General features: G+C 35.9%; 1 protein-coding gene across 1 annotated transcript in view; it reads left to right on the forward strand.

Annotated features, from left to right (window-relative positions):
• Positions 1–15115, forward strand: part of USH2A (usherin) — a 422856-nt gene that overhangs the window by 339201 nt on the left and 68540 nt on the right. Inside the window, 7 exon segments of the mRNA XM_050709829.1 lie at positions 1860–2083; positions 4589–4799; positions 5195–5392; positions 5949–6103; positions 7929–8127; positions 13760–13867; positions 14400–14583. Of these exon segments, the coding sequence (XP_050565786.1) occupies positions 1860–2083; positions 4589–4799; positions 5195–5392; positions 5949–6103; positions 7929–8127; positions 13760–13867; positions 14400–14583 (1279 nt within the window).

Below are 15115 nucleotides of genomic sequence, written 5' to 3' on the forward strand. Positions count from 1 at the left end.
TATTTAAAATTGTACATTTGAGGTGTCAAGGTTCAGGAGTCAAGTGCTACATGTGATAAATTAAGCAGAGGTCAGGGGCTATGCAATGCAGTTTCAGAAGATTGTCTACCTCTGCTTTTGCAGCTCATTCATGCTGAAGTGATGCACTATGGGAATTACTACCAAACTCTGCTCTGCAACATCTGCTCTCCCTAAGTGAGTTAGTGCACGTCAGACATCTTTATGTCAGAATATTGCAGTGATGGATGCAGTCTTCAGAAAATGCTGCATAAAAATCTGGTGTGCCGTTCTGGCCATTAAGTGAAATTACTATTTAAATTAATGGCGCTGTCACAGTTTATCTGTGCAAAGAATGAACGCTGATTAGGGTATTAAGTAATTAGCAATTTATCACACTGGAACAAGGTTGATAATAATTAAAGAAGTAATGGTTTACCAAAGAAACTAGAAAGCGAGTCACTTCTTGTTATGTGAGTGAAATCTTGGCTGAAAAATTTAATTCAGTCAAACAAAGATGAGGTTCACACTGAAAGAATACAGCCTTGTTTGTTTCAATAGAAAAACAGTTCATTATCAAAATTTTAGTTTGCCTGTCAAAAGTCCCTTGGGGCTATCCGAGGTGCTTATTAGTATTGAATTGAGTCTTTTTCTGCATTAATTCTCCACTTAAAATTGGTAGGATCCTAGGACAATTTGGAAAAAGGGTGTGAACAGGAGGAAATATTTACCTCTTGGAGAGCTGGTGACCACAATTTGATTTCTGTGAATGAAACCAGTCCTGAAAATAGGTGAAGCATGTAAGCAACTTCACCATTTTGAGTCATTGCACTGAATGCTTTAGCAGGATCATACCCTTAACAAGTAATTTTCATTATGTATGACTTCCTAAGAGAGATTTGCTGCAATAAATGGCAGAGAATAAGGCAGCCATTTCTGCATGTGTATTAAATGTCTACATACTACAGAAATTACATCAAATACAAATTACTTTATAGGTGTAACAGTGTATCTCTGCTCTGTGTTTTGTGATATCTTTCTATTTGAATTAGTAATAATATTTTTTCACTGTCATTTTTGGGGGTGTTTACCCCTTTCTTTAAATGGTGGAGGATTCAAAGCAGGTATTTCACAGTTGCAAAATCATATTTGTGAATATATGGAAAATTACACTGATTATGATGAGTATTTTTAAGTACATTTTAAAGTAGAATTATCAAAAATAGAGGAAAGCCTGTGGAATTAAATTTGTCAGGTTTTCAATTCCACTATAGAAATGAAAATTATATTTAGATACTGACTTCTTAAAGCATAAATATGAGGGCTGAAGCTTCACTGTGGGTATTTGTTAAGTAACCCATTCAGTTCCATATACACTGTATGAACCCTCACTTTAAATCATAAACTATAATGTGAAACATTCTGGAATGTTAAGACATACTGGTTGGAAGACTGCCCATCTGGGGGGAATGAATGAGATCTGACTGGGAAGTATGTGGAGAAGCTTTCTCAATTTCTGCATCAACAGTCTGTCCTTGACCTGCAGCACATAGTACCTTGATATGGTACTTCATAGGAAAGGTTCTTACAAAAGTTGAGGAATAGTGTCAGTTAACTCTAGGAGATCCCTGTTTTTTCCTTTAATTCTTGCTTGTTTTCAAGTAGGTCTAGAATTTAGGATTCTTGCTTCGGTCACCTTGCATTCAGAATTTAATCTCACTTTAGCTAAATCGTCGTATTTCCAGCTGCTGATGGTTTTATGCCAAGCTATACTGCAGCCTGAGCTTTATTCTTTCTTACCTCTTTTAAAATTTATTTACATTACATGTTCAGATATATATTTTTTTGTTTGTTGGTTTCAGGGATGTTCTGTTGTGGGCAGGAATATGTGAATGTGTCAGATACCATATGCTGCTCAGGTTCCAGTGGTGAGTCCCTAGCACATGTTAGAAAGAATGACCAAGTGCCAGTAAAATGCTGTGAGACTGAACTTATTCCAAAGAGTGAAGAATGCTGTAATGGAGTTGGATATAATCCTTTGAAATATGTTTGCTCTGACAAGATTTCAGCTGGAATGATGATGAAGGTAATTGATAGAAAATCTCTCAGTAGCTCTGATTTGACGATGGAAGGAGAAATACACTGTTCATAACTATTTTTCTAAAATAGGAATATAAAAACTCTTGTGTGCATTATTCATTTTCACATTACATCCATATTAATACCGAATGAGTTCACCATGATTGATGTTATTGCAATGAATTCTAAAGGAATTAATAATGATTAGCTGCCTTTGTGAAGTGTTGCCCAGCACTTCAGATTAGTATGGTGGCTAAAAGCTGGCGTACTAACAAGACTGGCATATATAGTCAGTTCCCATTCTGTGGCCACTGTTCCTGACAATGTTCCTTGACTGGAAATTGAAATTGAAGTCTCCTGTTCTGATGTATAAAAATGCTATTACATTTCAGTTCAGGCAGGCAGTATAACATAGATTTCCCCAACCTTCCCCCCCAAAAAATTATTAATAAAAATAAAGCAATTGATATTTTCTTGATGGACTTAATCTTGATCCTATAGAAAACCAGTGGCAATTTTGGCATATATTTCTGCAGTATTAGGTCCCTGTATAACTTTTAGCAATAATGAGGATATTTTCCATGCTTTTGACACAAAGTGAATTATATAGTTTATTTTCACTCCATTTAAATGTAATAATACACTAAGCAACATAAAAGCACTTCTGTCATTTTTAAGAGCAGCCAGTGACTATATGTGTCAGAAGGAGACGATTTGGCCAAACTTTCAGTTGCAGCTCCAATTTAATTCAACAGAAATTTTCAAGTAATAATATCTTAGTGTTAGATGTAAGCTGTAAAAAATGTAAGCTGTTATTTATTTTTTTGTTTAAGAAAATAAAATATTTCAAAGGAAGGGAACTCTTTTAATATATATATATATATTTACATATAAGTATGTATTTATATTTAGAGAGTGAAAGAGAAAGTGGGTCAGAGAGGGTTGGATTTTGTGAATGCTACAATACGGAAATCAGGTAGATATTGTGGAATGTATCACTAAAATAAAAAGAAAAACAAACCAAATCCTACCACATACAGGTGTTCTTATATCCTTTCCATTCGCCTGCTAAGGAAATACACAAATATTTCTTCCATTTTCTCCTTTCCTTTTTAAGGATTTCATGTCATTTCATTTCCAGACTGAATAATTTTCTCCCAAGTAAAATCCACACGTTGTGATGAGTCAGCTACAGTTCCTCAGCACATTGTATTAGTTTATGCAAGGCAAAAATGGGTGAGAATAGGATAATGAATTCTAGTATATTATCGTGCCAGATCCATGCCTTGGGTATAATGTATAAACTAAGGAGGCACTTTTTATTTCCTTACCCGTAGTGGAAGAGAGAGAGCAGGGCTGTCTTTCTGATACGTATAGATTTACTAATATTAAAAGGACTGATATTCTGACACGTGTCCTGGACCTATAATGTACTTTATTTGTGAATCCAATTCATCTATATCATACATCTTAAATCGATACCTATCACAACATAATTTCTGTAAAAGTTGCCACGTTTGGGAAATTAAATTACCCAGACTTCATAATCAGCTAACAAACTCATTTCCGTAGCTGAATTAAGGAAGCATTAGATATAATCTATTTTTTATTTTCTCTTCTAAGGTTCTGCCTAATGTGCAGAAATATTTGTAGCAACTATTTCACTACATTTCTTTCTGAAACAATATTTTTGTTTAAAAATAATTATTGCTCTCTATTTTCTGGTTTGGTGAAAATATCATTTCATGAATTTTAATATAAACTTGTAGATGTTCAGTGTATATTTCTGTGGATTGTTCTTTATGAGTTAAATCTTATATCTGCCTCAGTGTTTGTAGAGGTTCCCTTACTGCAGCAGAACTTCTGTTTAGGAGTGATGTGGTAGAGGGCACAATTTATATAGCCCATGGATAAAGTTATATAAAAATAAATAAAACAAAAAATAAAATAAAAAATATATATATATACTTAAAACCCATATGGATCAGGTTCTTAAAAGCTGCCAAGGAATTGCACAGAGCCCTCCTGTGCACTAGGAAAGCTGGGGGTGTGGGGGGGAAGGGAGGCAGGAAAAAGGGGACAGGAATTTGCTACTGATTTGTCACAGGACCTTTGACCTGCTGACAATTCTTCAATGTTCAAATGTTTAAATTCTCAGGTAAAATCCCATCCATCCTCATTTGACTACTGACTCTTCAACTTTCAATAAACCCAGTAATTTAGGGCTCCAGTGGTTAAAATTTGTGATGTTTTGTACAAGGAACCTACAAAAAAAAAAAGAAAAAATAATCTCTGCTTCTTTTAGAAAGGACTATTAAAGCATTAACGATCAAAGACAGTAGACAGGCCAGAGACTGAAAGGGTTTCCGTATGCTAGAAATACCAACGTACTCAGTGTGTGGTTGCCTGATTTGGACGTTGTGTAAAGACAGAGAAATACTAATGGAAGCATCTGTAAAGAAAGGAAGATTGTGTAAATCTGCCATATTAAAATTGTATGCGTATTCCATAGGTGAAAGAAGAATGCAAGGCTAATATCCTTTGTCCTTTATCTATGGAAAAAACAGCATATTGTGGAAAGTGTGACTTTGATCCTAGGGAGAATATCTGTGCATGGATAAAAAGTTCACAGAGTGCTACAGAAAAGGAGATAAAGGAAGGTGTGTGTCCAGCTGAAGAGGAGACTGTCTACACAGGAAGCCCAAACCAGTATTCATTTACAGGTAAGAAAAAAAATGGCATATCAGATTGGTGATTTGCTAGTGTGTTTTAATTCATCCTGGAGAAAAAGATGTCCCAAATGCTATAAGATATTTTAATTGAATGTGAAGCAATTGTAGTGAAGTAGCATTCCTTCAGAACTAGTCTGTAAATTAGAACAGTATCTTTAGGGGAATGGAGTGGGTAGTAAGAAGTTCGGTGAATACAATAAGGTCTAAAGCTTCTTTCATAAATGTTGCTACAAGTGTTATATCAGACAATGGCCCTACCTAAAGCACAAACTTCCTTATCTGTCTTTAAAAATGTAAGTAGTTATAGACATAGAAAAAATAAACAATACTTATTTTGTATATTGATAAAAGACTGAGGTGACTCAAATGTAACTTTCTTTTTGTAGATCTGAACCTAGAACCTTTTATCACATACGAGTACAGGGTGGCTGCTTGGAATAGCTATGGAAGAGGCTTCAGTGAAATTAGCAGAGCTGTCACTAAGCAAGATGTGCCACAGCGTGTAAGTCCACTGAAATGGGCCAAAGTAGATAACCGTGAAGACATGATACTTCTGAACTGGGAAGAACCACTTCAACCAAATGGTATTGTTATGTTTTTAAAAAATGTATGTTCTATCATTATACTGACAGTGTTCCAAAATCAAAAAATGTTTTTAATTAATCACTGAGATATACTTATTCCAAAAACTCTGTAAGAAGAACTTGCTCTAGGTTGAGAACATTTTCATTTTCACAGAAGACAATTTAGTATGTCTCTAAGAAGTGCCTAAAAACCTCTTTTGAGAGGAGTTGTAATGATAATAATAAGGAAATATGATCAGAAAATCACAATCATGTTATAAAATTTTGGGGAGGAGCTTGATACTCATAAGTTCTTTCAGGAAAACTCGGTTATGATTTTCAAACTGTGAAAACTTGGAACAACTTTCCATTGAGATCCACTGAGATGTTGATGTAAAGGTTGAGCAGAGTGACTTTAGAGTAATTGATGCTAACCATTTAAGTGGGATGACTGCCTGTTAGAGTGGTCACCTAGAGATTTCATTTAATATTCTCTGTTTGCAGAGAAGGTTATTATAACATACCATCATGAAGCATTTCTCAGCTATCGAAAAGGAAAACTTTCTTTCTGTGATAGGTCTTATTATTCACTATATCATTCTCCGAGATGGAATCGAGCGTTTTAGAGGAACAGAAACGAGCTTCAGAGACACAAGTGGCATCCAGCCATACCAAGAATATTCGTACCAGCTGCGAGCCTGTACTGTTGCTGGTTGCACAGACAGCAGCAAGGTTAGTGAGTTCGTCTACATGGAACTGGTGCCAGACTTTTATCAGCTGGTGTGGTAACATAAAAATGCTTTTGGAAAGGTGTAATTTGAAGACATGATGATTATTGAGCAAGTAAGTGAAAAGCATCAATAATCTTATTTGGATTCAACTACTGACAGATGTTTATTTGGATCCTAAGGTTGATACAAGCAAGAGGAAGAAGAAAGCAGTAACTCGGTCTTGGCAACACTGAAATTACACTGTAAAAACTGATGTTTGTTAAATAGAAAGCTGCACATGATAGAATAGAGTAAGGAATATTAAAATGCACTTTCTCAAATCCTTGAAATTAAATCTTTGCTTCTCACTAAGATGTATATAACTTCTTCCTTGCTATTTCTTAGTTTACCTTCTTTAGTTCTAGTAGATCAGTTTCTTCAACAACCTTCTTTTTCTGAGGCTGCTTCTACTGTTATCTTCACTGGCTTTCCATGTCTATACTGGCTTCAGGCTTTTCACTTCCTTTGTGCACAGCCTGCCGCTGCTTCTGTTTTTTAAGCAGACAGAATCTCTTTCTTCCCTTTGTCACTGTTTCATTTTTTCTCATATAACTTAGAATCATGGATGCCTTTCACCAGCATTACTATCTAGTCAGCTCTAGTTTCTCTTCTGCAAAGTATCTGCCTTACTCATCATTTGGAAAAACTATTTAAGTGACCTTTTTCACAATAATATCCTTGCTTTGTGAAAATGAATTTCTAGGAGTGCAAATATAAGATACGTGGAACAGAAGTGGGGAATAGTGACTGTGTTTTGTAATTACAGTATCTATGGGGTTGAAAAGGTGGATTTTTTCAGGTTTTTACATATTTTTCTTATTGGTACAAATCTCAGCCAAAAGTATGAGAAAAGAAGGACTGACAGAGGGATAGAGGCGGGCACATAGCCCTTTACCTGCACACACAGCTATGATCTGGAACCTGTATAGCCACAGTTGCTGCAACCATAAACCTGAACTAATACATTCTGCTTATTACACTTGTCTGTAATTAAGGAGTTTACTGTTGCAAACACTGAAGTCTGCAATTAGAGACTGATTCCATCAAATGTACTAAAGCAATATATTATAGAGGGCACATTTTATATTTAGAGCATAATATAAATACTTTAAAGTGGTACTAACAGAAAAAGATAAGCAATTCTCAAAGAGAAAAAGGTTCAACTCACTTATTAAACTGGTGTAATTTGGATATGCCTCTGTTCAAAGCAGTAGAGATGTGTCAACAGAAAATCAGCAGTCCCTCCCCTTCCCCTTCCCCTTTCCTTTTTTTTTTTTTTAACAGGAAGATTTAAAAAAGTGTGAGCTTAACAAGTGCTAAGTTATTCTATCTTTCAGAATCTTTGGTTTCCTTACAAAAACATGGAGTTACACATAACTTTGATAGAGTTCAGATTGCACTGGATATATTGAGGCTTAGCCCCATGTCTACTGGTGCTTAAAACATATGAAATCAGGCAGTTAAAATGCAGAGACACTGACGAACCATATGGAAGAGAGTTATCAAGAGTTTTCAAGCAATACAGTTTTTGTTGTTTCACCCTGTGCTATACACTGCAGCTAAAATTGTGGTGAACCTGTTGTGATAAATTGTAGACATAGACTTATGTAATATATTCAAGGTCAGATTTCATTGTGAAAAAGGAGGAAAAAACTAACTAGTTCTCCAGGCTCTTGGTAACGATATGCCAGGCCAAACAACATTTTAAAACAAAAGTGACATTCTCATTGATCATGGTATCTAGTGTACTATTACATTAAATTGCTGTTTAATTCATATGTCTTCAGGTAGTTGCAGTCACTGTCCAAGGAGTCCCTGAGAGCGTTCAGCCACCAGACGTCAGTGCTTTGAACTCAACAGCATTGCATTTAAGCTGGATTGCACCCAAGAAACCAAACGGTATCATCAGAGAGTACCAGATCAGTCAAGTGGGAAAAGGACTTATTTACACTGACACTGGAAGCAAAATGCAACACACAGTATCAGGTAAGGAAGCAGAACTCTCTGAGAATCTAACGTCCCGTCCTTAAAAGTAATAACATTAAAACTGCCACCTGTCAGTAACTTTTAAATCTGACCTTTTGTGCACAGTTTAGAAATGCTTTATACCAATTTTACATACCTTAAATTTATTTTCTTCAAGCTTTTCAATTCAGGCTGCTGATGTTAAAATACTAATAATTTCAAAATTATAAAACTAATCTGTCCAGCTCCATTCACGATTCATGCTTTGCAGTGAGCTTGAGCTCTCAAATATTCTGTGTAGGCTTGACACCCCTTAACACAGATATGACTCTCTGTTTTACCATTAATGTGCAGTAATGTGGTTGAAGTCACTAGTGCCACTGTGAATGTGTAGCAGTGTAGGAGCAAGAAAGATACAGTACTTTATGCCTGAGATATGAAAAAGGAAAAGAAAGGGAAAGATTAGGATTCTGTTTATAATGTTAAATATTGCTTATATACATTTTTTAAATGCTTGGTGAAATTTCGTGGATGTGCATGTATCTGAAAGAAGCTTTAGTCAAGAGATTTTGGGGGGAAAGATTTAACTCAGATTATTATTGTCACATATTCATTTTTTAGTTATATTTGAATTTTACACGGAAGCAAAATTATACTTAATGAACCAATGCTTCTCTTGAATACAAAAGATGAACATAAACTTTTTGGGATACCTTTTCACACTTCTTGACCTCAGGTTGCTTAGTAAATTCTTGTGTTTGTGTTTTTTGAGAATTCATAAATACATTATTCTTTCTTTTTTTTTTTTTCCACCTGGTGGAAAACACAAAGATTCATATGTTATAGTTGTTATAGGCACCATACAAAATCCACCTAAGAAGTAGAAGTTGACTTAGGGCATATCAAAGCCATCCAGCATACTTCCCCTCCCAACCTCCCCTCAGAGCATGAGTTCAGTGTCAGGTTGTATCCCTTCATGTTTTCAGATAGATCCTTCTTGTTGTGGCTGCTCACAGAAGACTAAAGGATGGCTGTTCCTCTTTGACAGTAGCATGTTCAAGCATAAAATTCATCAACGGTATATTAAACCTATCACCATATTCACTTCTTCTGGAGATGGCGTATTAACAAGAGTATCCCTGTTTGTAGTGTTTATATTTCAGAATTGCTGTTTTAAGTTTGTGATGTAAAGAACACCTACCAACAAGCAATGATTTATCACTCAAGCCCATTTGAAAAATGCTTCTTCTGTGCTCCTGGTTCCTTCCCAATAAGCACCTATAAGCTCCAGAGTAACTGAGATTTTTAATGTAAGCAATACAGATTTTCTTACCAGTTGCAAGGGAGAGGAAGTAGTTACCTCCTGAGAAACAAAGATCTTTTTTTCTTGTGTGCTGCTATTCCATTAAGCCATTGTCCAATGCTGCCGTGTTCAGCCAGGAACAAAATAAGTGATCGTTCCTCCTGACAGTCATAATCGAATTCTGTGCTGTTTTCTGTGGGATGTTTCTTGGGTAATAATGTGGAATTCATGGCAGTGATTTTGCAGTGTGGATAATTGCTGCTCTCTAAATTCAAAGAATAAGCTAAAACAATCAAATTTATTTCATACATAATCTCAAATGTTTGAACTAACTATTGTGTATTCCCTGTGGATGTAGGTTTTGATTTTCTTATCTTCTTTTTTTTTTTCTTTCCAAAAATGTCTGCTTTTCCCTGAGCAACAGATGAACGTTAATGAAGCTGTAGCATTAGTATTTCTTGAGACTTTGAATCTAGGGTCTTGCAAATAACAGACAAGAAGGCTAGCACCTTGCCACTGCACCATTGTCCCGCTGCTTATTTTTAATTACATCAAAGCTTTGGAAACATGATCCCACAAATGCTTTGTGGGAATAGCGGTGAATGTGCTCATCATGTGAAATCCATAAATTGCTTATAATCCTCTCAAGATGTTAAAAAAAGCATTAAGTAATTGAAGACAGGAAGTCCTCAGTTAATTATTTAGAGGTGTTATCAATGCTTTGAGCAAACTGAAGCATTTTCTGCTATCTCACTGAGTTGAATGCCACTGGGACCCAGGGGCAGCAGCCATCATCTTCTCATATTCTCTAATGCAAACAGCACATGGCAGCTTGTCAATAAAAGACCTTTTTATATCATTTATTACTGAACACTTCCACTACCCTGTACAGAACAATTTGGATGACAGTTATGGCATTGTTTCACTTTGCGTTACTACTCCTTTACAAATGGGCCTGCTAATGCTCTGCAGTGGGGGGCAGGCATAGGGTAAGCCTAAGAAAATAATTAGGGGAATTGTAAGAGAAAGCTAAGAGTGCCCTCTTCAGCAGCAGCAGGTGGGTTTATAGCAATAACTCTTCTCAAGTTCCCCTTTTTCGTACACTAAAGATCATATCCCAAATAAGAGGCTTTATCAAGCATTCATAGGAACAATCATCTTTAGGTAAAAGCCAGATAAGATCATTTATATTTACGTTAGGAAAAGAAACAAGGTTAAAAATATTATGTGACTGAATGGCTTCAGTTTCTTTCATTGAAATATATTCTCCATTTCAAGGTAGTGAAAACTGAAAAGACACGGTAATGTTGTCACTGGTCAACCCTATCTCAATGCAGCCTTGAATTATTAGTAATATTTATCTAAAAAGCTCATGGGGATGGAAGGGTTGTGTAAGGCTGTGGTCAGAAATCTGACATCTTCCTGAGTAAATTCCCATGGTAGGGCCCAAGAGCGTTAGCCTGAGAGCTAATTACTGAACTTGCTGGAGCCATACCCACAAATGCAGACAAACAGTATCAGAAATAATTGATTTGGCTACTAGGACAATGCATTCTTTAAAAAGCTGTTTCACAACCCTTTTGGCAAACAACAAATGCTGCAATAATGAAACAGATTTCTAAGGCTAAAACAACTAAAGAATAGTAGACCAAAAAAAAAAAAAAAAAAGGAGGGGTGAAGTATCCTCTAGTGAACAATCACATAGAGAAATTGGAAAAACAAAATGCTGTTTACGTTACAAAATTATCTTACCTGTTATTTTTATTATCAATCACAGACATAGCTTTGTACAGAGCTTTCCAAAGCATACTTAAGACAAGGTCTGTAATGCAGAGGTTTAATAATGCAGATAAAAATCTGCTATGACTGCTCCATGTATGACTAAAGGTTTCAGGTATCAGAATTTCACCAATAAATTTAGTGAAACCATGTGCTCTTTTTTTAATGCCCATTTTTCTCTTTAAAGTGTAGTTGTAAATGAGTATTGCTTTATTATGCATGTTTCCTTTAAAAGTGAACATGACTCCCTTTAGGGGAATTCAAGTAATTTGTTGCCACAGTAATCTTTTCTATCCTGAAATGTTAAATACTTGGCTTTCCTCCATGCCTTTGCCTCTCTCTAGTCTGCAAGTGTCATTTCCTCCCTTCTTACTTTTATACCCAGTGTTCAGATGATTTTTCTTCTTTTCCAGTTCATGATTAGGTTACAGTCAGGGCTGTCCCTCTGAGTCATCTCTTTATTTTCTCTCCTTCATGTCTTGTGTAGTTTGTAAGCAACCTGCATGTCTTCCATTCATTACTCTACCTTTCTACATAATTGTTGCTTCTTATTGCTATTTTTTTTCTAATAGGTTTTAATTAAAATGTCTGCATACTGACTGTAAGCAAGGATTTGTTTATAAACAAAGATATTTCCCAAACTTTGTCACAGAACTGCATTGTTCTTGAAGTAATTACAATTAGGCATAAGCTACATCAAAAGTATGGTCACTAAGCCAAGCAATTACAAATTGACCTGCATAATATGTATGAATTGACCTGTCTGATCCTAATTCAGCCTCGTTCACATAAGCATCTTGAAATGGTCTGTGTGACAATAGAAGAGTAATTTGTAGGTAGGACTGCTGCCTCACTTGGTGCACAAGATACATCTCTTCCAGGCAGACCAAAAAAAAAAAAAAAGATTCCTGTAAATAAAACTGGTACTGCAGTTTCTGCAGTGTTTAGTAGGGTTAATCCTTCAGGGAATCTCATTGTAGATGGGCCTAATTCTTAGTCTGTCTGCAGCTAAATATCCTTTTGTCTCAGCAGACGTTAGGCACCTATAGGCAGGCCTAGAAAACCCAAGGTCCATGGGAATGCAAAACACAATGAGGGAGGCCACAGGGATAGCACAAGCCCATTTTCTGACCAGCTTGTGCCCTCAGCCAAGACTAATGTAGTAACCTGGGCCTCCACAGTCTGGTCAGCAGTTAAAGCTGAGCTCTGAGATGTTCAAGCCAGGCTCACACGGAGGTCTGAATCTTTAAAGATTTGATCTGTTAAAACTGTAAGCACCATTTAATGGGTATGCACAAATGGCTTTTCTAAAGCTTAGTATCTTAGCCAAATTTGGGTACATTTTGTATGAGCAGTCCTAAAATCCAATTCTTAACCAGTGGGCAACTTGATGTCAAAACTGAAGTCATTGACACAAAGCAAATAGATGTTTGAAAATTTCCAAGGAACATTCAAAGTAAGATATTCTCTTTTAGTCTCATTCAAGGATGCCAAGCATAGAAGGTTTGGGGTGAAAAAATAGTTCTAAAAAATGTACAGGTAACTAAAATTAGTATCTTGGAACCTGGTTATCATCCCTTTTTCTGACTGTTGTATAGCAGTTATAGCAAAATCTCGTAAAAAATAATAGGAAAAAATAGGGACAAAATTGAACAAATAGAAGTTGGACAAGGGGCAAGAACAGAGTATGTCTTTGGACTTGTTTGCAGTTTAGTTGGAAAATTCATGTTCAAGTAAGGGTTTATTGTTCTCTTTTCTCATTGTTGCAAATATATCTGTATTAAATGTTCAAAACATTTCAGGGTTTTCAGCTGTTCACTTCCAAAGCTCTAAGGAATTACATTTTCAAGTGCTTATCTGTTGGAAAGCTTTGAATTTCTTTGGCCATCACCAATTATCATAGAATCATAGAACAGCTTGGGTTCGATGGGACCTTAAAGACCATCTATTTCCATCCCGTCTGCCATGAGCATGGACACCACCCTCTAGATCCAGTTGCCCAGGGCCTCGTCCAGCCTGGTCTTGGAACACCTCCAGGGATGAGGCATCCACAGCTTCTCTGGGCAACCTGTGCCAGTGCCTCACCACTCTCTGAGTGATTATGGAGAATATGTCTTTGTCAAGAATGTTTAGGTACTTTCCAGCAATGTCTTAACCATTTTCTGCAGCCAGAAGTGTAGTTTCAAAAAAAAAACAGCTTAAGAGACTGAGTAAATTCTCAGAAGGTTCATATGGGTTGAGGTCTGGACTGTAGTTACTATGCTACAAGTGGTATCTAAGTTAACTGATTTGAAGCTAATTGAGATATGTCTATATGAGGGGCTTCCATAGATCCATTGCAACATAGTTGCATATTCAGTCTGAATTTTGTCAAGTATTTTAACTAGTAGATTTATTTCTAAGTTAGCAAGAATTCACTATTACAGTATTATTCAGATGTAAAAGAAGAATGACTAAAATTTTATGTTTGCCCGAAATATTAAAAGTTAAATTTACCTTTAAATCCAGTACTTCCTTATAGTGACAGAATTTTGGGAATGCCTTCGTCTAACCTCTGTTTCCTCTTTCTAGGTCTGCAGCCATATACTAACTACAGCTTCATGCTTACTGCATGTACATCTGCTGGGTGTGCTTCCAGCCAGCCACTTTCAGGTCAAACTTTGCAATCTGCTCCTCACGGTAAGGAGAAAAGGCATTCTTAGAGACCTGCAAAGACATAGTCATAAGGGCTTGTATTTTGTAACAGTTTAACAAGGTGCAAAACTCCACAATCATCAATCAAGCTATCATGGATAAATTTACACAGGAGAATCCATCTCTTTTCTAAGAGCATTTGGATCTCAACATGCTCTTTATACTGACTTCCTGGCACTGTACTTCTGCTTTGTTTTTGTGACAATTTTTCCACATTCATCTTTAAGTTAGCAAGGTTAGATTTAGCAGATATCTATTTTTCAAATCACAAATAAATATGCAGAGACAGCTAGGCATAGAAAGGCTGTAGCCTTTGGCTTTGTTCTCCATTATTACTTACCTTATCTAGTTAGTTACGTTTAATGAGGGTTAAATTCAGAATGTGTTGTTAAATTCTCCTATCCTCTCTGGCTATGTTTTATGCTTTTGTTACATTGCTGAAAGCAACAGCACAAACTGTGCGACACCTTTCATTGTTTGTCATAAAATTAAAATAGTGTCATTGTGATGTTAATAGGGGTATGGCCAAAACCTCATCATATCATAGTCAGCTCAACAGAAGTGGAAATCTACTGGACTGAACCAAAGAAACCTAATGGACTCATTACTCAGTATCAATTATTTCGTGATGGAGAACAGATATTCTTGGGTGGTAGCAGAGACCTGAATTTCACAGATGTTAACCTGCAGCCTAACAGTAGGTAAGGCATGTTAAAGCAGTTTGGTGATATGTGAAATGTGTTCAAAATAAGTGTTTGTGAAACATACAAAAATGTAAATTACTCTTTTAACAAAAGAAAAATCTCTTATTGTATTATTTAATTATTGGAAAACTGGTAAGGTGCACTTTTAGGAAGCTATCAATGGTGGAGAGCCTTAATCAACTGACTTCTCTCTCTCTCTTTTTTTTTTTTTTTTGAGAATGTCATTCTGACTGACTGAAAGAGGGGGAAGCTTTCTATATTCCCCTTTGGTTGATGGTTGTTCTTGATCGGTTGTTTTATTTCTTATGGAATATACTTAGAAAAATTAAAGTCTTTAAATGTTAAACAGCACCGAATGTCTTTTATTATATTTTTGTGCATATTGAACATACTGACATGAAAGCATCAGCTGCTAATACTTTAATTAGGCCATTCTGGAATTTGTTTGGGATTTTTTTGGTTAATATTTCTTATGTAAGCTAATGTACATTTTAGTGTAAAAATTATTGTTCTGGTAAAGAATCACTTT

The sequence above is a fragment of the Cygnus atratus genome, chromosome 3 (genome assembly GCF_013377495.2).
Source record: "Cygnus atratus isolate AKBS03 ecotype Queensland, Australia chromosome 3, CAtr_DNAZoo_HiC_assembly, whole genome shotgun sequence".
Lineage (NCBI taxonomy): Eukaryota > Metazoa > Chordata > Aves > Anseriformes > Anatidae > Cygnus > Cygnus atratus.